The sequence below is a fragment of the Pseudonaja textilis genome, chromosome 1 (assembly GCF_049901715.1).
Source record: "Pseudonaja textilis isolate UNSWEBS1 chromosome 1, rPseTex1.2, whole genome shotgun sequence".
In the NCBI taxonomy this organism is placed as follows: Eukaryota; Metazoa; Chordata; class Lepidosauria; order Squamata; family Elapidae; genus Pseudonaja; species Pseudonaja textilis.
This window is the reverse complement of record NC_141990.1, coordinates 331648956-331676216: the sequence shown is the minus strand read 5'-3', so window position 1 is coordinate 331676216 and position 27261 is coordinate 331648956. Positions and strand designations below refer to the sequence as shown.

Here is a 27261-nt window from a genome sequence, read left to right as displayed (position 1 = left end):
TCAAGGACTACCTGCGTAATACTTTAAGACTGACAGACAAGCAATTCAGAATCAACAGCACGTCATTCGTTCATGGAATTTACTGCCATGAAAAGCAGTTACTCTATAGATAGCTTTGAAAGGGTAGTTTAAACCACAGAACCTCCATATTATTTAAAAGCACTCTATCCCTGAGTTTTAGCAACTAGGATGGTACTGTAGAAGACCTGGTTCCTTTTTGTCCTTTTTTTGAGACTGTTCTAAGAGATAGATAAGAAGAACATTGAGAAGAACAGAACCTTTCAAAGCTCGAACCCATACAGGTCTTAAAATGCTTCCAAAAACTCCGCCAAATGATATTCACATACATTTTGGTCCTGAAAGCTATGAAAGTACCAGATTCAGAAGAACTACTAAAATGAGTGCTCTAAGTAGATCTGGCTACAAGGCCTCTTTTGGAGGCACCCAGAGGGATCTGGCAGGTTGACCGTGTTGGAAATAGTCGTATCTTGTGCACACAGAGCCCAACCTCAAAACTTAGATGTGTTTATTTATTTAATAGACTTATACAGCTGGTGCCCATTCCAGCTGTTCATAACAGCAATAAAACAAAAAAAAAGAGTAAAAAATAAATAAAAGCAAAACCTGGCACCTCACCTACCCTTCTCTAATGCTTCCAACAAAACTATCATCAGGCTGCAACCTCATTCTATCCCAATGCTTGGAAAGAGTCAGCTCTTTAGGTCCTTTCAGAAGGTTAAAAGGGGTGGGATGGGGGGATGTTGAATCGTAGAGGAAGGGCACTCCAGGAGCAAGAACTGCTACGGAAGAGGCAGGCATCCTAGATTCTGCTAGATGGCAACGTTTAAGAGGAAGAAAATCAGGAATGCACCCATAATTTTCAACCTGGTGTGATAGGCAGAGAGGGAACGGCAGCTTCAAAGATGATCTTATCCCATGTCATGTCAGGATTTAAAGGGGATAACTCTGAATTGCAACTGGGAGCCAATGTAGTTCACAAACAGCAGTGTAATATGGATGAAGCAAGGGACACTGCATGTTATGCCATATTCTAGACTAGTTATTTCAAGAGCAGCCGTATCTAGGGTTTATTGTGGTAGTCTAGGCAGGAAGGCATGATTGATCATGAACAAGGCCTCTTGGTCCAGGAAAAAGTATAACTGGCATGCAAGACAGATGCAAAGCCCTCTATCCAACCAGGGTTGTCTCCTGCTCCTTGAGCAGAAGCCGCAAGTCCAGGAGAGGCCTTAGATTATGCACCAGCCCTCAGATTGTGCACCAGCGCTAGTCAGAGATAACACATCACTAGATCTTGAGAAAGGACTAAAAACCCAAGGGGTTGAGTCAGAGCTGCTTCCTTTCCATCCAGACCCCCACAACCTCTAGGCATTGGGTTAGTATCACAATAGCATCACCTGCTTGGTCAAGGTTGGAGACAACCTCGTTATCAGGAGCATACTGATGATACCACACCCTGTATTGTTAAATGGCCTCACCCAGAAGTTTCATCTAGATGTTAAAGAGCAGCAGCAAGAGATGGGAGCCTGAGGCACCCAACACTGCAGAGACTTCTCCTCCTCTCCTCATAACTTAGCCTGCAATGACTGCCATGGAGGAAGGAGGAGAACCAATCCAAGACAATGCTCCCCAACCCTCAGAACTAGCCCAAAAGGATACCCCGAGGAATGGTTCCAAAGATCCAGGAGGGGCGGAGCAGTCAAAGTTCAGTCAGGACTGGGAACAAGGCAGATTGCCGGATTTTGATCCTAAATCTCTTGGCTCCTTTCACCGCCTGATATCCGAATGAGATCAAGTGACCTCAAATGGCCCGGCCTGGGACCAACCATTCAAGGCGAGCCACGCCTGCATCACAGCCGCTGAATATGGGCTGCAGCTCATGTCCTAATCTGGATATCCCCGGCAGCAGCAGTAGCAGCAACAAAAGATGCGGGGCGGGGGAGGGGAGAGAGAAGTTCCTCTCCTGGCCAATCCTCCAGTTAAAGAAGAAAAGTGGCGCGGGCGCAGCCAACGGCGGCCCTGGCAGCTCTCAAAAGAGCGGCGCGGATCCGAAAGGTACCGGAGCCTTCCCAAAACCACCGAGGCTTAATTTGCTGCTCCCCCCACTCCCCGAAACCAAACTCCCCGCTCCGCAAACGCCCGTCCTTCGAAGTCTGGCTACTTCCCTCTCCGAGACAATCCCGCTCGATGCGTAATTGCGCACGGAAAGCAAACGCTTTGCTGGGGAGGTTGTTGTGCTGCGGAGGTGGAGTGGGGGGGTGGGATACCAAGGCTACCGTTACGCGCGCTTCTCTCCTTCCCTCTATCTCCCTACCTCTTGGAGCGCCGGAAGAGGGTGCCCGCCAAAGTTTCCCAGCAACTCAGATCGGACATCGCGCCCCGGCCAACTCACTCCCAGTCAATGGGAAATGACCGGCCAGCGGCCCACTGGTTTCTCTTCGCCGCCAGCGCCGTCTCCGAGGTCCGCCCGTCTTGCAGCCGGGAGGGACTCTGCAGCGCCCCCTTCCGATCTTTGCAAAGCTCTTCTTTCTTTCGTGTGGCCCCTCTCACCCAGCAGCGGGGAGAATGCGCGGTGACGCTTTCCAAAAACGGGCAATTTGAAAGAAGTGTTCTTGGGAGGAGGAGAGGTGGCCCCTGCACGGTTTCCTTTTGGTACTAGAGTCTCCTTCTCATTTATGAAAACTAGAAACTTGTAGTTTCCATTGAGAATTTAATTATTATGCCATTAACCGAGGAGCTCTGGACGCTCCACACAAGGCTGGAATGTGAATGGCCTGAACTCCCGTAGCATGCTTTGCAGCTAAACTAAACTTTAAATTCAAGGGTCTCTGGGCACTGAAACACACAAAATGTCCTGTGATGAGCCTTGGGCCTCCAGCATTTGGGGTCACCTAAAGGCCAGCCAGCTGTAACAGCCCCTCTCCCACTGTTGCTCCCTGGCAGTTGGTATTCAAAGAATGCAGCTTGCCAAGAAGCAGCTATCAAAACTAATGGCCATACAGACCACCCTGCTGGATTAATTTGTCTAGTCATTTAAACTGATACCCTTTGGCAGTATGGCAGAGGGTTCTACAGTTTAATTCTATTTTGTGCGAAGAAATAGATCCTTTTAGGAGTCCCAAATCTATCATTCAATTGAGTGGATGACCTTCATATTATGAAATCTAGGCAAAAAATGTTTAATTAATCCCATATTTCAGATCATGTGTTATTTAATCTCTATCTTCCGTTATCTAAAATCCAAACTAGAACCATTGCAACCGTTATATATATATTTTACCTTTAAGTTGATGTAGCCCTCTGTTCATTTTGAACAGGTTTGAACATGTCTGATCATCTCATCAGTACTGCAAGCTTTAGTATCCTGAATCATCACCTCCTATTTAAGACAGTCCTGAAGAAATTTGACCCAACAATGAAGATCCTCAATACGGTAAAAGGTAGGTTCCACCTCAATATTCTTGCAGAAGTAGACATGATTAGATTAAGTGGTATTTACAGCTGGCTGAAAACATTTTGAAATGCGCTTGGTTCCTAAATTCCATACCAACCTTGGCATCTGGCAAAAAGGCTATTGACACATAATAAGGGAGAATAATAACATGCACTTTCTTGCATAAACCCATCAGATATGCTAATCCAAAATTATTTTTATTGCACTGAATAGATGGAGGTTTTTAAAAGCCGAAAAGCCTTCCTTTATTATTTGTCAGACAGACATACTTTGAACTAGGATATTCCAATTATTCATCATTGCTAACAGCCACGAATAGATACCTCCTTTCTTGATTATTGATCCAATTCCTTTTAAAGCTATTTAAGCCAACACCGTGATTGCATCATGTGCTTGTAATTGCAAATTGTGTGCAGTTATGTTGTGTCTGACCTCGTTCCGCTGTCAATCCAATTCAAGGCTAAAATTGACTAATAAAGACACTGAAGAACCAAATAATGGACAGTAAGCCTGGTTTTCCTCAACTTATGACTGGTCACTTAAGGACCATTCAATGTTGCAATGGAACCCCCTCCCCCAAAAGCTACTTGCAACCCGGTTCCAGAGTTCTGACAGCTGCACACACCCCTGTAGTCACATGACCACATTTTGGGGACTTGGCAACTTACCTTTACAGCCAGTTGTAGCATTTTACAGTCAAGTAACTGCGATTCACGACACTTTTTTTGCCAATTTCTGTCTTTTTCGCTTGAAATATATTGATTTGCTTAATGACTATGACATTCACTTAACAACCACTGCATTCACTTAACAACTGGTGTTTGCTTAAGGGCAACTGCAAAAAAAGGGGGTAAAATTGGATCTGATCACATGAGTGTCTCAATTTGTGACTGTCATGGAAATTCCAGGCTCCATGAGATTCTTAAGTCAAGGACTACCTGAAAGAAACTACATCAGCAAAAACAGAAGACAAACCCATAGCCATTCTGGTTTTGTTAAGATGGGAAAATCTAGACTTCCAGGGCCTTGAAGAGAGAAGAAAAAAAAGTCAAGCTTTAAACTTCAGTGTGCCAATGGCATCTGCTAAAATTTAAGAGACTAATGTGCTCCAGAAACTTACACCATAGAATGGGGGAATGGAATTTCAGCTTGGATGGATCCAATCTGAATCCAGGCCAGCCTCTCTTCCCAAACATCCTGCCTCCATCATCTCTGTGTGCAACAGCCACCAGACAGGCGAAGCTTTAACCCCCTCGGCTTGAGGGTCAGCAGCCAAGGGCAAAACACACACAGTGGCAGAGGGCCAAAAGAGATAGCAAACAGTCAGCCAGAAGTGAGTGAAGGCTGTCTCTCCAGAGCAGTGGCTGTCTGCCTGAGCTGGGGACGACAATGCACAGCACACACGGACCAATATCCTCCCTGCAGGAAATCACGTGTCACCCAGTGGACTTCCTCTTGCTCTCTTTCTCTCTTGTTCACAGCAATGAGGTTGCCTTTAAAACAGAGGCCTCCAACCTTGGCAACTTTTAAGACTTGTGGAAAAAGACTTGTCAACTCCCAGAATTCCTCAGCCAGCAAAGTCCACAAGTCTTAAAGTTGCCAAGGTTGGAAAGCCCTGCTTTAGAACAACAGCATTACACAGTCTACAGCCCAAGCAGTTGCTATCCTCTTCATAGCTGCTGCATAATAGATCAGGTTGGTTTGAGAAAAACGATACACTACCAAACTGGAATTGAATCATCTCTTTACTTTTGTAAAATGTCAGTCTTCATTTCCTGGCCAAGGCTGATGAAACCTCCACAGCAGCCTTGGGAGGGTCTTCAGCAAGCGGCTTCCAGTTGGATTTCTTTCCTTAGTTACTAGTTGGTGGATTTGGTGGCTAAGAACAAGCTGGCTTTTTATTCACTTTTTTGTATGAAAACGTCAACACTCCACGCTGACATAAGCCGAAGAAGAAATCAAAGATAGTGCGCTTCTATAATCTCCTAAACTACTAATACAAATCATTTGTTCCTGTCTTCCTTTTCGGATCTAACTCTATTTATATAATACTTACAGTTAATGTGATTTTTATATAGTTTTATATGTGGTTTTACTGTTTGTTGTACACCACACCACCCCTTCAGTGAGCCATCACACCACACCTTCAGTGAGATGGGCAAGTTATATATATTTGATTGTATGTATGTATAATAGCAAAGAGGTGATCTGAGCATGACTTGAACCTCAGATCAGCTGCTTTACATTTTGTGAGGATCACAAAGCTGGTGTTAAGCTCCGGGGGAAATCAGAAGATCCAGGCAATTCAAATGGGTATGAAGACTTATTGCAAGTTTAAGCTCTCTAAAAGAATCTGAGCTACTAAATAGGTCCAAGCAAATTGGTGGTAGATGAGTCAAAGGAATTCAGGGTGGACTGGACTTAGATTTCTTGTGGGTGCAAAGGGACTCGTGACTGATGACATGTTTGACCCATCCCTCGGGTTTAACCTTGTCATCTCCCACACCTGGTTTAGTTTTCCTTCTTTTGCGGGGGATGGGAATGAAAGTTGACAGACTATACATAGTGCTAAGTTATGTTTTTTTTAAATCGAATTACAATTGACTAGGTTTATTGAACATGAAAAGGGGCATGCAACCTTCCTGGGGCCAAGGACTATTCTTAATGCAAGTAGTCCTCAACTTAACAATCATTCATTTAATAATCATTTGAAATTACAATGGCACTAAAAAAACGTGATTTACGACTATTGCAGCAACCTTTTGGTCACATGATCAAAATTCAGGCAACCAGTATGTATTTACAACACTAACACATGTCCCTGAGTCATATGATCGTCATTTGTGACCTACCCAGCTGGCTTCCAATAAGCAAACTCAATGGGGGAAATGAGATTCACTTAATGAATGTATGATTCAATTAACAACTGCGTTGACTCGCTTGAGTCATGGCAAAAAAAGGTCATAAAATTGCTCATGGCTCATTTAACCACTGCCTTGCTTAGCAACAGAAATTTGGGTCCCAATTATGGACGTAGGTTGAGGAGTATCTGTAGATCATTTGAATGCGAGAACGATAAATGTTGAATATTGAAGCCAACTAGATAGATTAAAATTTTCCATACAGGGATGGAGCCAATCTTTCTAGTTTATTCCCCCTCTGGAGTGGGCAAGAATTTTTTCATTGTTGATTTAAGTATGTCAAACAAACTTGCAGGGTTAGAGTACAATTTTGATATATTTTCCAGCCTGAAAATGGTTGGGAAACCATGCTGCTGTTTTTTGGCAACTGTAGTCAACAGAGTACAAATAAGGAATTGGAAAAGAGGGTCTGAGGCGTCTGTAAACCACAACAGCTGGGTTCACACAATGCATTAAGCCAGAAGCAAATAAACCAAATTATGACTTGGCAGGATGATATGTAAACCTACTTGGAATGTAATGCATTTGCTGTCATTTCCTTCTTGTGGTTTGAACTCGGATACAACGTGATTTGGCTTTATTTGAGAAGTTTGGCACCACCATTATTTCAAGGAAGATAAACATAACCAAGTGGGAATGGTTTGCTCTGATTTCCTCTGATTTAAAAACAGCAAGATAGTTGTCTCAGGCATTTTGTCCTTTGATGCTTTCTCTCAGAAGTATGTGTGCCAGCACGCAACCAAACTGCTTCTTACAAAAAGATCTGGCAATCACTCTTCTCTAAGCGCTGTATTTTAGGGTTATATAATGTCTAGATTCAATTTCAAAAAGGTATTTTGGAGCACAAGCACAATACCTGTCTGGGATTGTAAAGCTGACATTTCTTTTCCTGAGAACACATGGCAATTGCAAAGATGGACAAGCAATTCTAGGAAAGGAGGCAGCTGCTTTAAAGAGTTAAGAGACAGAGGCTACAGTTGCACTTCAGCTACTTCAAAGTATTTTTTCAGAATTATTTCAAAGCACTACAGGACAGTCAGTTTGCACTGCCACAACCAACTGCCGAAAGCTTGTATATTGTTTTTTATAATATGTGTCTTTTAATATGGATTTTATGTTTCTTATTTTATTCAATTGTTGTATTCCATGGATGGATGGATGGATGGATGGATGGACAGACAAATAACTGAGAGGTTGGAAAGAGATAAGGATTGCTATCTTGTTAATTCTTGCACTGACTTCACAGTTTGGTAATATGATTTATCAACATGATTTTCTCTTAACAGCTATACTGAAAAAAATCTCAGTTTTTTTTACAAAGTGCACACTGTTTTCCATCTCGGAGAAATAACAGGCAAAATAGGCTTATTCACAGTGTAACAGACACTCAGAGAAACTTTATTGCTCATCGATTGTACTGTGTATATTACTGAGATATGGCAACATACTGCAGATGATCTTAGGGCCTCCCATTCCATGGCATTTAGTAGCACTTTTAAAAATAACTTAGGTCTTCATCAAGCTGGCTAAAAGGTAGAGGGAATGGAAAGCTTTGGCATTCTATCACTTTCTACCTCATATAAAAAAAAGGAGGTGCCACTGGATTAGATCAAGGTGGATTCATCCCCTTTAAAAGTTTCCTGCAATGGACAGCCAAGGCTTTTATGATATGAGGAAATAGGGCATAAATAATGCACAGCTGCCTTATAGTTTGTCTCTACCTCCAAATATTCAACGTGCTTCTCAATAGAGAAGAAAACAAGGATGACTAAAATAACAACTGGATCAGACTCAATAGAGTCTGATAGAATAGAGTCTCAATAGAATTTTGCCTTCAAAAACACTGAAGTTTTAAAAGAAGAGATTGGATAACCATTTGTTTGAAATAGTATAGGGTTTCCTGCCTGACCAGGGGGTTGGACTAGAAGACCTCCAAGGTCCCTTCCAACTCTGTTATTCTGCTATTCTGTTATATAGATCTATGTAGTTCAGCATTTAGTTCCCTAGTGGGTACTTCCAAGAAGGCAACAAGCAGGTTTTGAAAGTCTCTTGTCTTGAACTGATATTCGGAGGTAGATTACTGATGAACACAGAGCTTATACTGAGTTCATAAGCCTAGAATGTGTTGATGGGCTTCACCCCACTGGAACACTGCATGGTGCCTTATAACACCTGAGATCCTTGGCCCATTGAAACACGATGTAACTGCCATCACTGTTCAAGATTTCAGCAAGCAACTTCTCCATACTGAAAAAATAGCGGGACCAAAACTTCAAAGCAGCTCAGTGGTTGGATAATCCTGCTTTTACAAATTGTCTAATGTCCTCAACCCTTGGGCCACAGACCAGTACCATCCAGGTGCCCCAGAAACTGGGCCATGCAAAAGAATGAGTCCCCATCTGCACACACATGGAATGCAGGCAGCATGTGAAACCACGCACTTCCGGTCAGTGGAAAAACCTCTCTCCATGGAACTGGTCCCTGGCACCCAAAAAGTTGGGGGCTGCTGCTCTAACAGTTTGGTCTGGACTCTGGCAGTTGAGTTACCAGATTAGAAACCAGGAGACTGTAAGTTGTAGTCCCACCTTAGGCCCCAAACCAGCTGGGTGTCCTTGTGCTAGTTACTCTCTCTAAGACTAAGAACAAGGCAATGGTAAATCACTTCCAAAATCTTGCCAAGAAAGCTGCAAAGTTGTGTACAGGTAGTCACCAGGGATCAATACTGCCTGGAAAGCACCCCTAAAAAAGTATCTTACGAAACTAAAGTTACTTCTTCAATTGCTGGCGAACAACAGTGCAAATGAGATTTGTTGCATTCATGTTGAAATATATGAACAGCCCCTAGATCCCATACCTGCAACCTTTATGCTTATTGCCTCTCTCTGGAAAACAGGACACTGGGAAAAAATTGCTTGGATCCACGGGGAACGTCTTGCGTTAATAGAATGAAGCCAACTTCCCTCATCAGAAATAAGGTGGGTGGCCGTTCAGAGCAGTGTTTGTCAACTTGACAACTTTAAGATACATGGACTTCAAAAGTCCCAGAATTGGCAATCTGACTGGGAATTCTGGGAATTGAAGGCTGCATATATTAAAATTGCCAAGGTTGATAAATACTGATTCAGAGAGAAAACATTTTCAGATCCACCAGCTTATCTATGGAACTCCCTTTCCTTTTGGCTCCAGATAGAGGACTTTCTAAATTTTCCCAGGCATTTTCTCTAACATCATAATCATTATCATCATCACTGCTATTCTTCCATTCATCATCCACCTGTCCATCCATCCACTTATTTATTTATTAAACCAAATATTCTCCTTCATCCTTTCTCTACAGTGCTTGGACCACCACAATAAGAAGTAGAAAAGCATGAAAGCACAGTAAGCTTTCAAACACATTAGGCATGCTTTTAATCTTTTAATACATTACAGTATATGCTGGATTCTGGATGGCTACATTGTACTTGTATATTTTGGATCTTTACTGCTGTTTTTATATGCTTATGGACAATGTTTCATTATAATAAAGGTTAAAAAAATATCTAGCATTAACAGCTTCTGACCACACGAGCACATAGCTTTACAGCTTCCTTAGCAATAACAGAACTGTGGTCTGAAATTTCTTTCTTCAGAACATATTTTCAACTTCCTAGATTACCCAACAGTTCTGTGATTTTCTTGTGATCTTTCATCCAGTTATTAATCAGGCTAGACTGTGTTTAGTTTGGTTGAAATAGCAAAGATTAAATAGGTCCTGCTACCTTCTATGGCATTACATGATAAGGCACTCACCAAAATTAAATTACGGTGAATTCACAAATCTTTTATAAACAAATCCATGAAGATGTCAGAAATGCAAGTCAGCTAATGCATCTAGTGAACTGTTTGATACAGGAAGGAGGGTGAACTGTGGTTCTCAGCAATTATACTGAAACACTGCCTACATAAGAAATGTTTTCACTCTTTATAGTGATGAGCAAGAGCTACAATACATTTAGGGGACACCATGGCTCAGTAGTTAAATAACCTGAGCTTGTCAGACCTGACAGTCCAGGTTTGAAACCCGAGATACCACATAATGGAGTGAGCTCCCAATCCTTCCCCCAACTCCTGCCCAGCTAGCAGTTTGAAAGCATGCAAATGCGAGTAGATCAGAGGTGGTATTTAGCAGGTTCTGACCAGTTCTGGAGAACCGGTAGTGGAAATTTTGAGTAGTTAAGAATACCACGTCTGACTAACCCTGCCTCCATCTACTCTCTGCCTCCCAAGTCCCAGCTGATCGGCTGGGTCTTCTTTTGTTGCCCTGCACAGGAGAATGGAGCTGGAAAGCAGGTTAGTGGGGTAGAGAGGGAATAGAAATTTTGCAGTAATCTTCCCCCAGGAGTGGGGTGGAAATGGGGATTTTACAGTATCCTTCCCCTGCCACACCCACCAAGCCACATCCACAGAACTGGTAGTAAAAAAATTTGAATCTCACCACTGGAGTAGATTAATAGGTACCACTTCAGTGGAATGGTAACAACGTTCAGTGCACCTTTGGTATATAGCTATGCCAGCCACAGGATCACAGAAAATGTCTTTGGACAATGTTGGCTCCCTCGGTCAAGAACAGAGATGACTCCATTGCCTTAGAGTTGGACACAAGTGACAGGGAAACCTTTACCTTTCTTTCTTTTTTTTTTAGAAAAAAATATCAGGAAAAGACTTTGAATCTGCACCCTCCAGAAGTATGGCACCGCATTTCTATTAATGACTAGATATCATACTGCCTGAATATTATGGAAAATTAGTTGAATTCTAATTCCCATATAGGGTTGATGGGGTCAAGCATGATCAAGTAGAGGCAGGCAGATCTGAAAAGATGTATTGCTTTCTACTTTATATGTATCATGGCTTGCCATCTGATTCCCCCCGATTTCTTAATCTTCATGCAAATACATTGTTTTTATTCCATTCCATTCTAGCAAGGGAGGGATCCATGGGTCAGCCTTCCTAAATCTGAACTTCTAGAGTACAGGACCTAAGCTTGATGGAAACATGCTATTGTGAAAAACCACTAGATCAGGGGTCGCCAAATTTGGCAACAAGACTTGTGGCCTTCAACTCTCAGAATTCCTCAGCCAGTCCACAAGTCTTAAAAGTTGCCAAGTTTGGAGACTTCTATACTAGATCATACTGGCTGTGGAATTTTGAGCGTTGAAGTCCATGCAGCTTAAAGTCATTGAGGTTGAAAAACACTGCATTCGCCTGCTGTTAACTCTCTGCTTTCTTTCTCAGTACCTGGAAGTATAGCCCACGGGACAATTTGTATCACAATTCACAAATCAACAACCCCATATTTTTCTATTTGCTCAATTTATGTAGTGGAAATTTGGGGGATCTTTTTATCAGAGAGTTGGTCCCTCCCTGCAGAATGGCAGAGCTCCCTCTGCAATTACCTTTCTGCTATAGATGAGAAGGCATTTCCCCAGGGCCACCAACAACACTTACAGGTGAAACTCAAAAAATTAGAATATCGTGCAAAAGTTCATTTATTTCAGTAATGCAACTTAAAAGGTAAAATTAATATATGAGATAGACTCATTACATGCAAAGCAAGATAGTTCAAGCCGTGATTTGTCATAAAGCTCATGAGCTCATGAAGACCCCAAATCCACAATCTCAGAAAATTAGAATATTACATGCAATTAATAAAACAAAGATTGTACATTGGACCTCTGAAAAGTATAAGCATGCATATGTACTCAGTACTTGGTTTGGGCCTCTTTTGCAGCAATTACTGCCTTAATGCGGCGTAGCATGGAAGCTATCAGCCTGTGGCACTGCTGAGGTGTTATGAAAGACCAGGATGCTTCAATAGCGGCCTTCAGCTCTTCTGCATTGTTCAGTCTCATGTCTCTCATCTTTCTCTTGGCAATGCCCCATAGATTCTCTATGGGGTTCAGGTCAGGCGAGTTTGCTGGCCAATCAAACACAGTAATCCCATGGTCATTGAACCAGGTTTTGCTTTTTTGCTTTTGGCAGTGTGGGTAGGTGCCAAGTCCTGCTGGAAAATGAAGTCAGCATCCCCATAAAGCTCGTCTGCGGAAGGAAACATGAAGTGCTCCAAAATCTCCTGGTAGACAACTGCGTTGACCCTGGACTTAATGAAGCACTGTGGACCAACACCAGCAGATGACATTGCTCCCCAAATCAACACAGACTCTAGAAACTTCACATTGGACTTCAAGCATCTTGCAGCGTGTGCCTCTCCATTCTTTCTCCAGATCTGGGTCCTTGATTTCCAAAATGAGATGCAAAAGTTGCTCTCATCAAAAAAAAGGACTTTGAACCACTGAGCAACAGACCAGGTCTGTTTTTCTTTAGCCCAGGTAAGATGCTTCTGACGTTTGTTGTTCATGAGCGGCTTGACAAGAGAAATATGACATTTGAAGCCCATGTCCAGGATCCGTCTGTGTGTGGTAGCTCTTGATGCACTGACTCCAGCCTCAGCCCACTCCTTGTGAAAGTCTCCAACACTTTTGAATGGCCTTATCCTGACAATCCTCTCCAGGCTGCGGTCATCCCTGCTGCTTGTGCACCTTTTTCTTCCACCCTTTTCCCTTCCACATAACTTTCTATTAATGTGCTTTGATACAGCACTTTGGGAACATCCAACTTCGTTTGCAATTACCTTTTGAGGCTTTCCCTCCTTATGGAGGGTGTCAATGATGGTTTTCTGCACAACTATCAGGTCAGCAGTCTTTCCCATGATTGTGTTTCCTACTGAACCAGACTGAGAGACCATTTAAAGGCTCAGGAACCCTTTGCAGGTGTTATGACTTAATTAGCTGATTAGAGTGGGGCACTTTGAGCCTAGAATATTGAACCTTTTCACAATATTCTAATTTTCTGACATTGTGGATTTGGGGTTTTCATGAGCTGTAAGCCATAATCATCTCAATTATGACACATCACAGCTTGAACTATCTTGCTTTGCATGTAATGAGTCTATCTCATATATTAGGTTCACCTTTTAAGTTGCATTACTGAAATAAATGAACGTTTGCACGATATTCTGATTTTTTGAGTTTCACCTATAGATTGACACCATCGTGCTAGTGTTGCCAATATTATGTTCATGGAGTGAGCCAATGTTCCATTCCAAAGATTAATGCCAGCACTTCACCCCCACTTTTATTCTTCTCCTACACATTCTCTTTTTGCAGCAAAGACAATAAAAGGGGGAAAGTTCAATCAGATACTGTTGGACAAGGCAGTTCTTCAGGGCAATTTGAAAAAAATGGTGCGGGAGGGGCATGAAGGTGGCAAGTTGCCATCCTCCCTTGGTTATCAGAGAGAGGCAGACAGGATATAGGATGAAGTGGAAATTCTAATGGGAAGCTGCCTGCTGTAAATCTTCAGAGGAAACACTGTGGTGCAAAAATATCTTTGCTTTTTCTCCTCCAAAAGAGTTGATAGCAGTCGGCTCTATTTTCCAAAACTCTTATGCAAGTTCTGAGATTGTAGGGCTATAGAGGCATGTTAGATGTACATGGAAGAACCTAGAATTTCTTGCAGGTGTTCAGTGGCCAGAAGCACAGTTCTAAATGTTCCGTTTTCTGAAAATACCTTTCCTTAGAGATCTCCTTTTCACTTGAAAGGGCTCCATAGAGATAACAAGGGCCCTGGAGTTTCTGACCATAGCTGACCATGCCTCCTCAGATCTGCTCAGGAGCACACCTAGGTTCCTAGAACCTAGGTATCAGATGGACTCCCTTATTTTGATCTACACTTTATAGGGTCATTAAATAATATGAGGCAGGCAGGTTCACACAGGGACAACTGTTGGGAAAAGATCAAGGTCTCAGCAGCCTCTTCTAAAATCCTGCAAAAAGTGTGTGTGCAGGAATCTGTCTAAAAGAATCCACATCAGACAAAACTGCAAAATAACCCTCTAGCTCACGGGTGTCAAACTTGTGGTATTACATTGCTGTCATGTGACATACTGCAACATTTTTTCCCTTCATGGAGCTGGGTGGGCATGGCCTACGCATGAAGCACCTGGCCTTTGGGCCGCCCGTTTGAGACTCCTGCCCTAGCTCATGAGTCCACATCGCATCTACCACTCAGGAAAAGGAAATCATTCAAGCGAATCTTTCTGGAGTTCAGTCCATGTTCAGAATTCAAATTCATCTGCAATAAGGGAACTTAATGTTTTACGCTATTTATGTTCTGTAGTAACTGATATGGTAAAGGTAAAGGAATCCCTGTGGATTTTACTCCACTAGTCTTTGATGACTAGAGGGGAGAGCACTCATCTCCGTTTCAAGGCCATTGAATCAATGCTGTCCGAAGATGTTTCTGCTGTCATGTGGCCAGGATGACATCATGGAACACTGTTATCTTCCCTCTGAAATGAAACCTATTTATCTATTTGTGTTGCACGCTTTCAAACTGCTAGGTTAGCAGGAGCTGCGGGGAGGATGGGAGCTCACCCCACTGCATGGTGCTCGGGTCTCGAACCTGTCCTGTCAACTTTTCAAGCTGACAAGCCCAGTGTCTTAAACTCTGAGCAATTGATGCAGTACATCAGAAGTCTCCAACCCCTGATCCACAGCATGGTGCCGGGCTGCAGCCTGTAAAGAGCCTTGGTAGCGCAGTGGTTAGAGTGCTGTACTGCAGGCCACTTCTGCTAACTATTGGCTGCCTACAATTTGGCAGTTCAAATCCCACCAGGATCAAGGTTGACTCAGCCTTCCATCCTTCCGAGGTGGGTAAAATGAGGACCCAAATTGTTGGGGGCAATATGCTGACTCTGTAAAACCGCTTAGAGACAGCTGGGAAGCACTATAAAGCGGTATGTAAGTCTAAGTGCTATTGCTATTAGAACTCGGCTATGGAAGTGGTAGGTGCATGAAAGCATGCGCATGAAACCAACTCTCTCCCCCCACACACACTGCTGCCACCCACCACCTCCACTAGTTTGCTAACCCAGAAAAATTGGGGACCCCTGCGGTACAGTATTATTAATCAATAATTGTTTTTCTCTGTGCCTTTAAGTCCGTCCTCACTTTTATGGATTACATGAACAGGTTTTTTTGGCAACATTTTTCGAAACAAGTCTTGTAGGGCTAACAGTGAATGGCTGCTAATTTATGCTTTGTGCCTAAATTAGGACTAGAACTCATGGTCTCCTAGTTTCTAGCCCGCTACATTAACCACTGCACTTATCTGGCTCTCTAATAAATACATTTGTAACAAAGAAACAATTTCCTTGAAAAGAAGATTTTCGTGAAGTACCTCCATGATCTATAAATAAAATATAAAACAAGTATATTCTACAAAACAAAATATAAGAATATATTGCCAAAGAATTAAATGGAAATTATTTGTTGTCCCGTTCCTCATATCAAAATTCTGTGCTCATGTAATTCTGTATCTGGAACAGCTGAATTCCACAATCAATATAAAATACATTTTAATGAACAACCTGTGTAAGCAAACAGTGAGGGAGGCAAGCAGACGTTGCCTTTGCAAATAATAGATAATTACGCTAGCTTTCTTATTTAAAAAACAAACAATAAATCATTATCTCTTATCAATTATAAGTTAGCAGGGAAATGACAGGTAGTCTTTTGTCCAATTATTTGGTGAGAAACCATCTGCTCCCAGCTTTCAGTGTTGACTGGTCAATGAGTAAGTCAGAGCAACGATTGATACACCTATTATTTAGAGCTCTCAAATGTATTTAAGCCTTTTCCCCTCACTTTTCCTCCAGATTGCTATTGAGTAATCCCAAAATCCAAAATAAAAGGATTTTAGTGAACCTATCAATAGCACTGTGCTGTTTCTACAAAAATAACAAGATAAAGACTTCCTCTTCCTGTTACTACTAACTAAAATGTCACAGGAAAAAAAACAGATTTCCATCCCCATTGGCAAACATTTCATGATTCCCCAATGCAATGCCTCCATCATTATTCATAATATTACAGAGATAATTGATCACATTAACTTGACCAAATAACCCACAACTGTTATGACCAATATGTGTGGAGAGTAAACAAAAGTAAATTCACTCTATTACAGATAACAGAAAATCAGAGTTGGAAGGGACCTGGTAGATCATCTAGTCCAACCCCCTGCCCAAGCAGGAGACCCTACACCATTTCTGACAAATGGCAGTCCAATCTCTTCTTCAAAGTCTCAAGTGATGATGCTCCCACAACTTCTGAGGGCAAGCTGTTCCATTAGTTAATTGTTCTCACTGTCAGAAAGTTTCTCCTTATTCCCAGGTTAAATCTCTCCTTCTCCAGTTTCCATCCATTATTCCTTGTCTGGCCTATAGGCGCTTTAGAAAATAGCTTGACCCCTTCCTCCCTGTGGCAGCCCCATAAATATTGGAAGACTGCTATCATGTCTCCCCTGGTCCTTCTCTTCACTAGACTAGCCATGCCCAGTTCCTGTAACCGTTCTTCATATGTTTTAGTCTCCAGTCCCCTAATCATCCTGGTTGCTCTTCTCTGTACTTTTTCTACAGTCTCACCACATTTTTTATAATGTGGTGACCAAAGTTGGATGCAGTAGGTGTGGTCTTACTAAGACTTTATAGGGTCGTATTAGTATCTCACTTTATCTTGATTGTATCCTCTGTTAATGCAATTTAGGATTGCATTTGCTTTTTTGACTGCTGCTGCACACTGCTGGCTTATATTTAGCTGGTTGTCCACTAAGACTCCAAGATCTCTCTCACAGTTACTGCTATTGAGCCTGGTTTCACCCAGTCCATATGTGTACTTTTGGTTTTTCTTGCCTAAGTGTAGGACTTTACTTTTCTCTACACTGAATTTCATTTTGTTAAATATGGCCCAGTGTTCTAGTCTGTCAAGATCCATCTGGATCTTGAGCCTATCTTCTTGGGTGTTAGCTATTCCTGCCAGCTTAGTATCATCTGCAAATTTGATAAGTTCCCCTATTAATCCAGGCCTTACAACTTAGACCATTAAGAGGACGGAGATGCAGATTTCTGTATATAGAAAGAACAATAAAATGTAGCTAGCATTTTTAAAATTCAGTAGATAAAAAGCATTTGGGGAGGTTGTTTGCCTCTCTGGAAATCTAATGTGGATTTGTGGATTTTATCTGTATACATATGCCTATGATTAATCTATATATTTCTAAATACATGCAAATATATTTCAACATATTCTGCTGCCTTCTTCCCAAAGGAAACCAACTCTGTACTCAGAAAAAGCGAAATAGCTTAAACACTCTTGTAAGAGAACAGTGGTCAGGCTGCCCATAACAGATTCAGAATAGCCCCTGCTACTTTTTGTAGAAAACTTCCAATTGCAGAAAATATATGTAGCTATGGATTACACTTTTGGGTTCTTCATATGCTCTGAGCCTGGTTGTTTTCCTGAAGACATTTCAGTTATGAGCTAAGTAACATTTGCAGAGAACACCAAAAAAACGCAATAGAGACCTTCCTTTTGCAAGAGTTTGCTTTCTTTCTAGTTCAGGCTGTCAAAGAGAAATCTCATTTCCTGCTACCCATCATACAAAGCATAACCCTGTTGCTTAATTAAAATGAGATGGGGGAAAAATGTATTTCTTAGGCAGGAAATAAGGAACAAACCCAATCCAGAATGCATTTTTAAGTTCATAAAGATAAAAACAGCTGAACGGGCAGAATCAGATCATGGCTTAATTAACACAACAACCCTAGTCCAACAGCTCAGTAAACAATGTTTCCCTTTCCCCTCCCACTGCTGTTGCCCCATCACCTTTCCCTGCTGTTTCTGCTGCTTGCCAACAGCCCCTCCCCCCCCCAAACGTCAGAGATAATGCTATGCAGCAATGTTATTCATTAATCTTTTTAGCAATGCAACCAGAGGAGAACTTGGCCATGAACGTGAGAGCAGCAACAGAATGTGCCTCTGAGGCGAGTCCAATGTACATGCAGGTGGCTTGGGGGGAAACTGGTTCCACCATTTACCTCTCCCAATGAAGGTTTCTTCTGAGACTCCAAAGGGTCAGAGGCCCTCCCCACCTCCACAAGCACCACCTCTCTTACCTCCAGGGATGCAGAGTCAAAGGGCTACAAGGACTGCAGGGGCTGAGAAGGGTCGGGCTCTGGCTACCGGGTGACAAGCTGCAAAGGAAGAGAGGCAACCAAAGGAAGGGTGGGTGAATAATGTGAAGAGGTCTCCTAGCAGTGACCCTCCTCTGACAGGGGCAGGGCCCTTTTGGTGTCATCCCCCCCAATTCTTTCTCAAGCTCTAAGCAACAAGGCCAGCCCCCGAGCAGGTTGATCAGTGGACAAGGTGGTGCCATCTCCCATTTCTATAATCCACTTATAGCATCTGCTTCCTTCCTTCCTTCAAGTTCTAATGATCTTCCTACCACTCTTGAAGGCAATATTTCGCATTCAGGAGCACAAGGAAGGGGGCATGGCAGATCAGCTTTCCTTTTTTCCTGAACTAGCTGACATCATTCAGAAGCTATACTAGTCTGGGTAAGACTAGCCAGAAAAGGATCTGTAGCTGACCATATTCATCTCCAGTTCTTGGAGATTACCTGGATAAGTTTCCCTGTAGTTTTCTTGGCACGTTTTTTCAGAAGTTTGCTATTGTCTCTTTCCTAGGGTTGAGAGAAAATGACTGGCCCAGGGTGTCATTCAGCTGGGTTTGTGCCTAAGGTGGGATTAGAACTAATGGTCTCCCAAAGGTGCTTTAAAAAAAAAAAAAAAAGCTTGGCAAAGGGTAACCCAATTTTCCTACTAGTTGGGAATGCACTAGCATCTTTCAAGGCAGATCCTTAAGAAATTGTCTGAACATAGACAGACAATTTGGTGTAGTGGTTAAGGCATCGGGCCAGAAACTGGGAGACTATGGCTGTCTATGGAGATTCTCAGTCATCCAGGTCATGTCCCAAAGGTGCTTTTTTCAAAAGGCAACTGGACTTTCTGATTTTTCTTTGAAGACGTTTCCCTTCTCATACAAGATGCTCAGAGCTGAAGAATCTTCTTGGATGAGAAGAAAAACCAGAAAGTCAAGTTGCTTCTTGAAAAAAGCACCTTTGGGACCACCATGACCTGGAGGACTAAGAATCATGACTAGACAGTCATGGTGACCCAGTTTCTGGCCCAATGCCTTAACCACTACACCAAACTGGCTCTTTAAATTCAGCCATCTATTCTTTCTCAAGAATCTCCCTTGAAAGATGCTAGGGCATTCCCAACTAGTAGGGAAATTGGGTTACCCTTTGCCAAGCTTTACAATTTGAACCCTGAACCCTGTTCTCAATTTTATTTATCCAGCCTGAAATGATGCTGTGTTGAATTCCTTCACCCCTCTTATTAAATCCCATCACAAAAAGATTTGAGGCTAAACATACTCAGCTCTCTTAATTCTTTGAAAGTTGAATCCAGAGGGTGGGTTTAGCCTCAAGAAAGGGAGACATGAACTATATGAATATATAGCTGTCAAGGGAAGGTGTCCACAGCTCCTGAAGGCAGGATAAGAATCTTTGCCAGAAGCTTTACGCTAGATCCAAACAGTGGATCCCCACTTGAAATAAGGAGGAATGACAGTTATTGGGCGTTGAATCATCCTGCCTTCTGGAGTTGTGGGGGCTCAGTTACTGGAGGTTTTCGAGTGATTTCTCAGGGATGATGTCAGAATTTCTGCCCTGGGCAGATTTAGACTAAAATCTAGATGATCTCAGAGGTCCCTTTCAGCTGGGCGATCCTAAGACCAGAGCTGTGTGATTCTGAAACTATGGAAATCCAAAGATTACCACAACAGCAAGAAGCCACTGGCTCTTTGTGATCAAGTAAAATTTGTGAGGAAAGGATCACAACAGAAGGTGTCGCAGCCCAGGTATTGATGAGGCTGCTAAAAAAAATAAAAATCCCGATTCCTGATACATAGCTGTTTAAATTAGGAAAGCCTACCAAGCCCTAACCTTGCAAGATTTTAACATTTCCTCCATTTCCTCTTTCAGCTCCTCAACTGGGCAGGTGGACACTTCAAAAGGTGGACAAGCAAGCGGAAGTCCAACAGGTAGAGTCTTTCCTACCTCCCTCAGGATGGAGATAGGAGGGAGAGGAATTTGGCAGGTCTGCACCTGCTTCATTTCTAACTCTCACGCAGCTGCTGTTAAAACTATGTGTTATTGGGGTGAGGGGGGGGGAAGGAGGCGGCAAAGAATGGAATAATAGGGATCCTGGGGAGAAGTGAGGCTGAGGGCACCTCAGTTTTCCGAGGGGATGGAAACGATGGAGAAGGAAGGTGAACCTCTTCTTCGCTTCTTTTTAGGAACAACCCGCCCCCTGCCTTCCAACCTGGTTCCCTGGCAACCGAAACATGCGTCATTGGAGACCCCTGGACCGAAGGAGGGAGCGCGCGGGGAAGAAAGGAATCCCTAGAGGAAGGGGGGAAGCGCCCACCCTCATTCGCCCTCCACCCACCCACGCGCAGCTTTGTCTCCCTTCGCCTGTCCCGGGTGCTTCGGTCCCTCTGGTTCCCTCCCCTCCCCCAAAAACCCCAACCCCGCTGCCTTCGTCTCAAATTCCCCCTCCACTCCCTCCCCGCCACCGCCCCCCCCCAGTCCACAGCCCCTCCTCACTTACTCCACCAAGGTCAGCGAGGGAATCTTCAGCTTGGCCCGGCGCGCCTGCATGGTTGTTGCCGCTGCCGCCGCCCCGACGGTGTATGCGCGCCCCTCTCGCCTCTCTGCCCGCCAACCCGGTTGGGCAGCGAGTGAGAGGGAACCAGCCGCAAGAAAGGAGGCGAGGCTGCTCGCCGGCTTCCCCCGCTGCCCGCCCACTCCTCCCCCCCCACCCGCGGCCCTCGGAGGGGAAGCGGGGGGACGGCGGAAGAGCCCTCGGCGCGCGCGCAACCCGCTCTCCCCCACCCACCCACCAGCCCCCCGACTTTAAAAGGGGGTGAAACAGACTCTGTGGCAGGAGGTTGGGGTGGGGGAAAGGAAGGTCAGCAGCATGTTACACTTCTTTCCTGGGGTATGTTTTGTCTTGTTTTGATACCAAATTTCCACAGCTGGTGGTCATTTCTAGCTGACCAGAAATGCTGACCCTTTTTGGAGGAATGGGAAGAAAGGAGTTGAGGCACCGGCTCTTTTTATGCTTTTTCCAGGGTTTGATACCATACAGCTAGTCCTCCGACCGCAACTGAACCCCCACACACACATTTCCGCTGTTCAGTGAGTTCTGTCCCGTTTTACGACCTTTCTTGCCACCATTAAGGGAATCGCTGCAGTGGTTAAGTTAGCAACGCGGCTGTTTTAAGTGAATCTGGTTTCGACTTTGCTTGTCAGAAGGTCGCAAAAGGTAGATCATGTGACCCTGAGATACTCCAACCGTCAGAAATATGAGTCGGTTGCTGAGTATCTGAATTTGGATCAGGTGACAGTGGGGATGCCGCAACACCCGTAAGTGTGAAAACGGTCATAAGTCACTTTATTCAGTGTTGTTGTAACTTTGAACAGTCACTAAATGAACTGTTGTAAGTCGAGGACTACCTGTAGCAGGGAAGAGACTGAGTGCTAATCTCAACTGCCTTGAACCTTTTTTAGGTAGAAAATCACAGCAGAGCTCAAATAAATGATGATAATAACCAGCAGTGGAGCTTAATGCCATTTAATCAAATCAGGCCAATCTTTATTATGATCATGGACCAGGCATGTCATGCCATTTCAAAATGCCAATAAATATAATTTTTAAAAAGCACTTCCTGCATATGTACAAAAACCTGTTCTGTTTCAAACAGGTACTTTCTGATCCTTAGGGTGGTTTCCGAAAGGTCATAGGTCGATTGGTTTATTGAAGTCACTACAAAAAGAAATCTTGTATATATATAAAAGCGAAATACCACTCACGCATCACCACAAAATCTCCAGAATCGTAAACTCTACAAACTTGAAATTTGGCATGTATGTTCCTCTTGGCTTCTAGGTGCTCACTAAGAAAGGATTTTTCAAAATGACCATCAGACCATTAGTATTTCGTATATTATTATTAACATGCTCTGATGCTAAAGACTTCTATTTCCCCTCCCCACCTGAAAAGAAATCTGTTCCAAATGCAAAACACAAGCAGAGGAGTTTCAGTTTCATAGCAGCAACCAGCTTTAGTACAGAATAGTTGAGTTAAGCCACACCCACACTCTGCTGTCTCCTTCTTGCTCACACAGCAAATACTGCTTCAGTTTCCAAACAGCCCTCAACTCTTTCACACACTGACAAGATGCTAGCCAGATGAATACTGATGGATGCTGGTAGGCAGAGGCAGAATTCCCCCCCCCCCTTATTTTCTTCCCCCAAAACTAAGCCCGACCACATAATTTTGTAGCGAGGCATGGGTATCGAGCTGGTAAAGAGATATGGACAGAGATACTTCATATGCCATGACTTTTATGGATGCATAGGTTGTTCTCAACAACCACAATGGGGAGCAGAATTTCTGTTGCTAAGCAAGGCTGTTAAGTGAATTGTACTTAATTTTACAATGTTTTGTGCCAGTGTTAAGCAATCACTGCAGTTAAGGGAATTATGCGGTCATTAAATGAATCCAACTTTCTCCATTGACTTTGTTTGCTTGGAACCTGACTGGGAAGATCACAAATGGTGATCACATGAGCTCAGGGCACTGCAACCATCATAAATTCATGCTGGTTGCCAAGCATCGAAATTTTGATCATGCAACCGCGTGGATGCTGCGACGATCGTAAGTGCAAGGACCAGCCATAAGTCCCTTTTTTCAGTGCCGTTGCACTATGAACGGTCATTAAATGGCTGCAAGTCAAGGACTTACCTGTACCTAGAAGCTCAAAACTGATGTTGAAGAAAGCACTCTGTACCTTGACAGAGGAGCTCTTCCCTGGGATATGCATTATAAGCAAGTTGCCCAGGAAAACATATTCAGTACTTTCCACACCTAAGACTGAGACGTTTGATTGCTCTGTATTTTTTGAGATCATACTGTCATCCACATCTCCCACCCACAGATGTATGTCAAAAGCCAGTTTACAAAGAAAACAGCAGCTCTGCATAATAAAATGGAGAAGGGGAGCCAAGATTGTGATTCAATAAGAATGCAATGCTCAGCACGATTGGCATCCAGTCCAATAACCTTCCGAGTAGGAAATACATTTGAACATCAGATGACAATTCCCCATACATTATTTACAAAATCCAAAACATTCTAACAAAAGACAAAGGGACAATAGAGTATTCAATGCTCTGGGAAACCAACCCATTGTTTCTGTCATTCTTCTAGGGACGTGACCAATTCCACCACCACCCTTCCCTTGCTTACATTTATAGGAATACTAAAAGTAAATTGGATACCTACAAACACAATTACTCCACAATCAATTAATTTGTAGCCAGAGAATGTGGTGCAAACCAGTCATTAAACAAAAGAACAACTTTCCGTTCTGACACTGCTTATCTTCAGTAGCTGCTTAAGGATGAGCAGTCCATAACTACAGTGCAGGTTGCTAGATTCCATGCAGAAGCATTGGGATTTTTCAGAAACACATGTGTCTAATCCACCATAGTTATGATATATAACAAATGTGGCAATATTCCTTTCCCTTTTAGTATTAAACTGACAACAGGCCACACAGTTTATGGATTGTAATTATAGTATAGTTAGAATGGAATGGAATGGAATGCAATGGAATGGAATGGAATGGAATGGAATGGAATAGAATAGAATAGAATAGAATAGAATAGAATAGAATAGAATAGAATAGAATAGAATAGAATTCTTTATTGGCCAAGTGTGATTGGACACACGAGGAATTTGTCTTCAGTGCAAATGCTCTCAGTGTACATAAAAGAAAAGATACATTCATCAAGAGTTCAAGAATCATAAGGTACAACACTTAATAATAGTTATAGGGTACAATAAGCAATCAAATCATACTAGGAAGCTGTCAATATAAACCATAAGGATACAAACGACAAAGTTATAGTCATACGGTCACAAGTCGGACGGGATGGGTGATAAGGAGTGATAAGAAGATTAATAGTAATAGTAGTGCAGACTTTGTAAATAGTTGGACAGTGCTGAGGGAATTATTTGTTTAGCAGAGTGATGACGTTCTGGGAAAAAACTGTCCTTGTGTCTAGTTGTTCCGGTGTGCAGTGCTCTATGGAATCGTTTGGAGGGAAGGAGTTGAAACAGTTTATATCCAGGATGTGAGGGGTCTGTTAATATTTTCACAGACCTCTTTTTGATTCGTGCAGTATACATGTATACAGTAGACCATGTATAATTGACAGACTGGATATTATCATATGTAGATTTTAGTTGTTATTTATTATTTTGTACTAGAATTTTTAATTGTATATTTACCCTGTATTTTTATTCTGGTTTCTGGTCTATGACTGTAATAAACTGAACTGATTGAACTTTTATCAGTGATGAAGACAACACGATAGCAAAATGTTCTTGGACGCCCTCCGTATCTAGCATCAGAGCGTGAGGCTGGTTTCCCTTCTTGGCTTCTTTATGGGCTACCCAAGAGTATTTGACCAGCCAGTGCCAGAAATGTGGCCCAAGAAAGCAGAACTTCTCTATTCTTATAATGCTTGGGTGAGATGGGCAGCAAACAAATTTAATAATAAATAAATAAAATAATTAAGATGCAGCTGGCAGAAAAACAAATGCAGGTAATTTTTGGTTAACTATGGTAATTGGATTCAAATTTTCCATTACTAAAGTGTCATGTGATCATGCTGCTTAGCAATAGCACTTCCAATGCTTCCTGTGGCCGTCAATAAGATAATCCTGCACCATCATTCAACGCAACATAATGAAGTCACACTTGGGGACCTCTTGCAGCTTCTCCATTGATACTCTGCTTGTCAGAAGCCACCAATGAAAGTTGCAAATATTGATCACATGATCCTGGGATGCTGTAATGTCATAATTGTGAGCCAGATAATTGTGATCATGTGACCTTGGTGACGCTGTGATGGCTGGAAATTTGGGAGCTGGTCATAACTATCACTTGTTCAGTGCTGTCGTAACTTTGAGCAATCACTGAATAAGTGGTTTTCCAAGCAAGGACCACTTATAAGTAGCAAAATAATGAGGGAAGGGAGCCAACAAAATTAAGAGGGCAGCCACAGCTTTGCAATCAAACCCCACCTCCTTTTTACATGGTTTTGCTTTTGTGGGTGTCAGCAAAGCTCTCTGGATCTTTGTTGATCCCTCTTCAAACAGGTGACCCCAATGCGGTTTACACAAGAGGCTCAGCTACCAACATGGAAAATGAGTGAAACTCCAAAGGGGAGGATGAAAATGAAGCCTATGAAGAAAAAAAATGGGCTGGTTGCCCTTTACTTACATCTTCCCTCGGCGTGGCAGGCTCAGCTCCTTCTGGATGAAGAAAAACAAAAAAATAAAAGAGTGTCTACATCGCTTCTGTATCATCCATATCTTGTTTCTTTGCCTTTGCTCAGATTCCCCAAATCTTAGCCTGAAATGGTACAGAGTATAGGTATGGTATAGGGCTTCCTACTTGAGCAGGGGTTGGACTAGAAGACCTCCAAGGTCCCCCTTTCCAACTCTGTTAGCCTTTGCTCTTTTAGCTTCCTGCCGACTTGAATGGATGAATGGGGAAAGTGGTGTTCTCTTCACTCAACAAGTGAGGGTTATTCAAGATGCACCTCCATCTTCCTTTCCTGGGATTCTTGCACCAGATTTTGCAGCAAGAACATGCTTTTTGTACTTGTTAGGAAAGAGAGAAAAAAAATACTCTCCTAATATTCCAGAGCATTCCCTCTATACAATCTTTATTCAGATCCTCAGCTATCAATATTTACTGGGAGAGTTTCTCTCATTCAACCCTGCTTAATTCTGTATTGTTGGATAAAATGGGAGATGGTTTGTACACTACTATATTCCTGCAGTCGAATATAAATAAATGAGAAAAGGGAAGAACATTTTAGCGTAAATGGAATAAATTTAATACCAAGATGGCTGGTATAGAAAACTTCTGTGAATGGGCTGAGGTATCCAGTAAGACTGAACCTGGCTTAACATGTTTCCCGATTCATGCTAGATAATGTCTAGATTCCCATAGGACATTAAAATCTATAGAATTCCACTTTAGCCTAATATAGCAATTTGTGAAAATTCAGATTTGGCATAGGGAATCTATATTTGTGCATCTTGAGTGAGTGATGGCTAACATCAATTTACCTTTTTCCATGCGAAAAAGAGGAGTTAAATGGAGTCTTTCAAAAGTCCTAGATTTTAAGGGCAGGAAGCACTTCCTTTTTGGAGGGGAGATGGGGAGATACCAAGGGTTGCATCAAGCCTAATCTTGCCCATGATGCTCTATGCTGTATGGCCCAGCATCAAAAAATGGTCAAGGCAAAGCAAAAGCTATATTAACTGAATTTAAATATATTTCAGTATTCCTCAACTTCCCTCTTCTTTCACATAAAAATTTCAAATGCAAATTACCCAGGAAGCGACCTTAAAAAAATGAGGGAGGGAGAGGAACAATTGGAGGTGGAATCTTATCTCCCCATTAGCAAAGAAAAGGTTTAAAGTAGAAATTATACAAGTTAAAGAGCTAACCAGCACTTACAATCCTTTCCCCACTTTCTGGCTGTATTCATACAACATGCATCACCTGATTGCTGAATCAGTCCTTTTCTGGGCTCACATAATATCCTGGATGGTCAATTAAGCAATGGGCTGGGGTTTCCACAACTGCTAAGTCATAAAGAATCTCACCAAGACAACTGATCAAGATTAGGAAGCTGTGCAGCCTCACCTGAGCTAAGAAAGCATCATTGTGATAGAAGAGCCTTTGAGGCTTTGGATCAGTGATTTTGCGT

The 27261-nt window shown here is 42.6% G+C and overlaps 2 protein-coding genes across 11 annotated transcripts in view; one reads left to right on the top strand and one right to left on the bottom strand.

The window, feature by feature from the left end:
• The window catches only part of MAST3 (microtubule associated serine/threonine kinase 3), a 75777-nt gene that overhangs the window by 41687 nt on the left and 6829 nt on the right, over positions 1 to 27261 (bottom strand). For 2 of the 6 annotated variants that reach the window (XM_026698851.2, XM_026698852.2), the window contains exons 1-2: positions 21011 to 21141; positions 18452 to 18529 (exon numbers count right to left, since the gene is read on the bottom strand). In XM_026698851.2, the coding sequence (XP_026554636.2) occupies positions 18452 to 18529; positions 21011 to 21060 (128 nt within the window). In that variant the 5' untranslated portion in view covers positions 21061 to 21141. Of the gene's footprint in view, positions 1 to 2332; positions 2480 to 18451; positions 18530 to 21010; positions 21142 to 25757; positions 25790 to 27261 lie in introns of those variants that run through there. The other 4 variants (XM_026698853.2, XM_087922869.1, XM_087922867.1 and 1 more) reach the window with 3 other exon arrangements.
• On the top strand, positions 1783 to 25764 carry LOC148128420 (uncharacterized). Of its 5 annotated transcripts, XR_015741340.1 has the most exons (5): positions 1797 to 2073; positions 3336 to 3458; positions 9287 to 9368; positions 20383 to 20441; positions 20697 to 22118. XR_015741340.1 is itself a non-coding variant. In XM_087922870.1 (4 exons), the coding sequence occupies exons 1-4, from the start codon at positions 1824 to 1826 to the stop codon at positions 21327 to 21329; spliced, it is 1065 nt and encodes a 354-aa protein (XP_087778996.1). In that variant the 5' UTR covers positions 1783 to 1823; the 3' UTR covers positions 21330 to 22975. The 5 variants fall into 5 exon arrangements, 4 of the variants coding, with proteins under 4 accessions (XP_087778996.1, XP_087778997.1, XP_087778998.1 ...); XM_087922870.1 differs by lacking the exon at positions 9287 to 9368 and having other exon boundaries at positions 1783 to 2073; positions 20697 to 22975; XM_087922871.1 differs by lacking the exons at positions 9287 to 9368; positions 20383 to 20441; positions 20697 to 22118 and adding an exon at positions 25595 to 25764.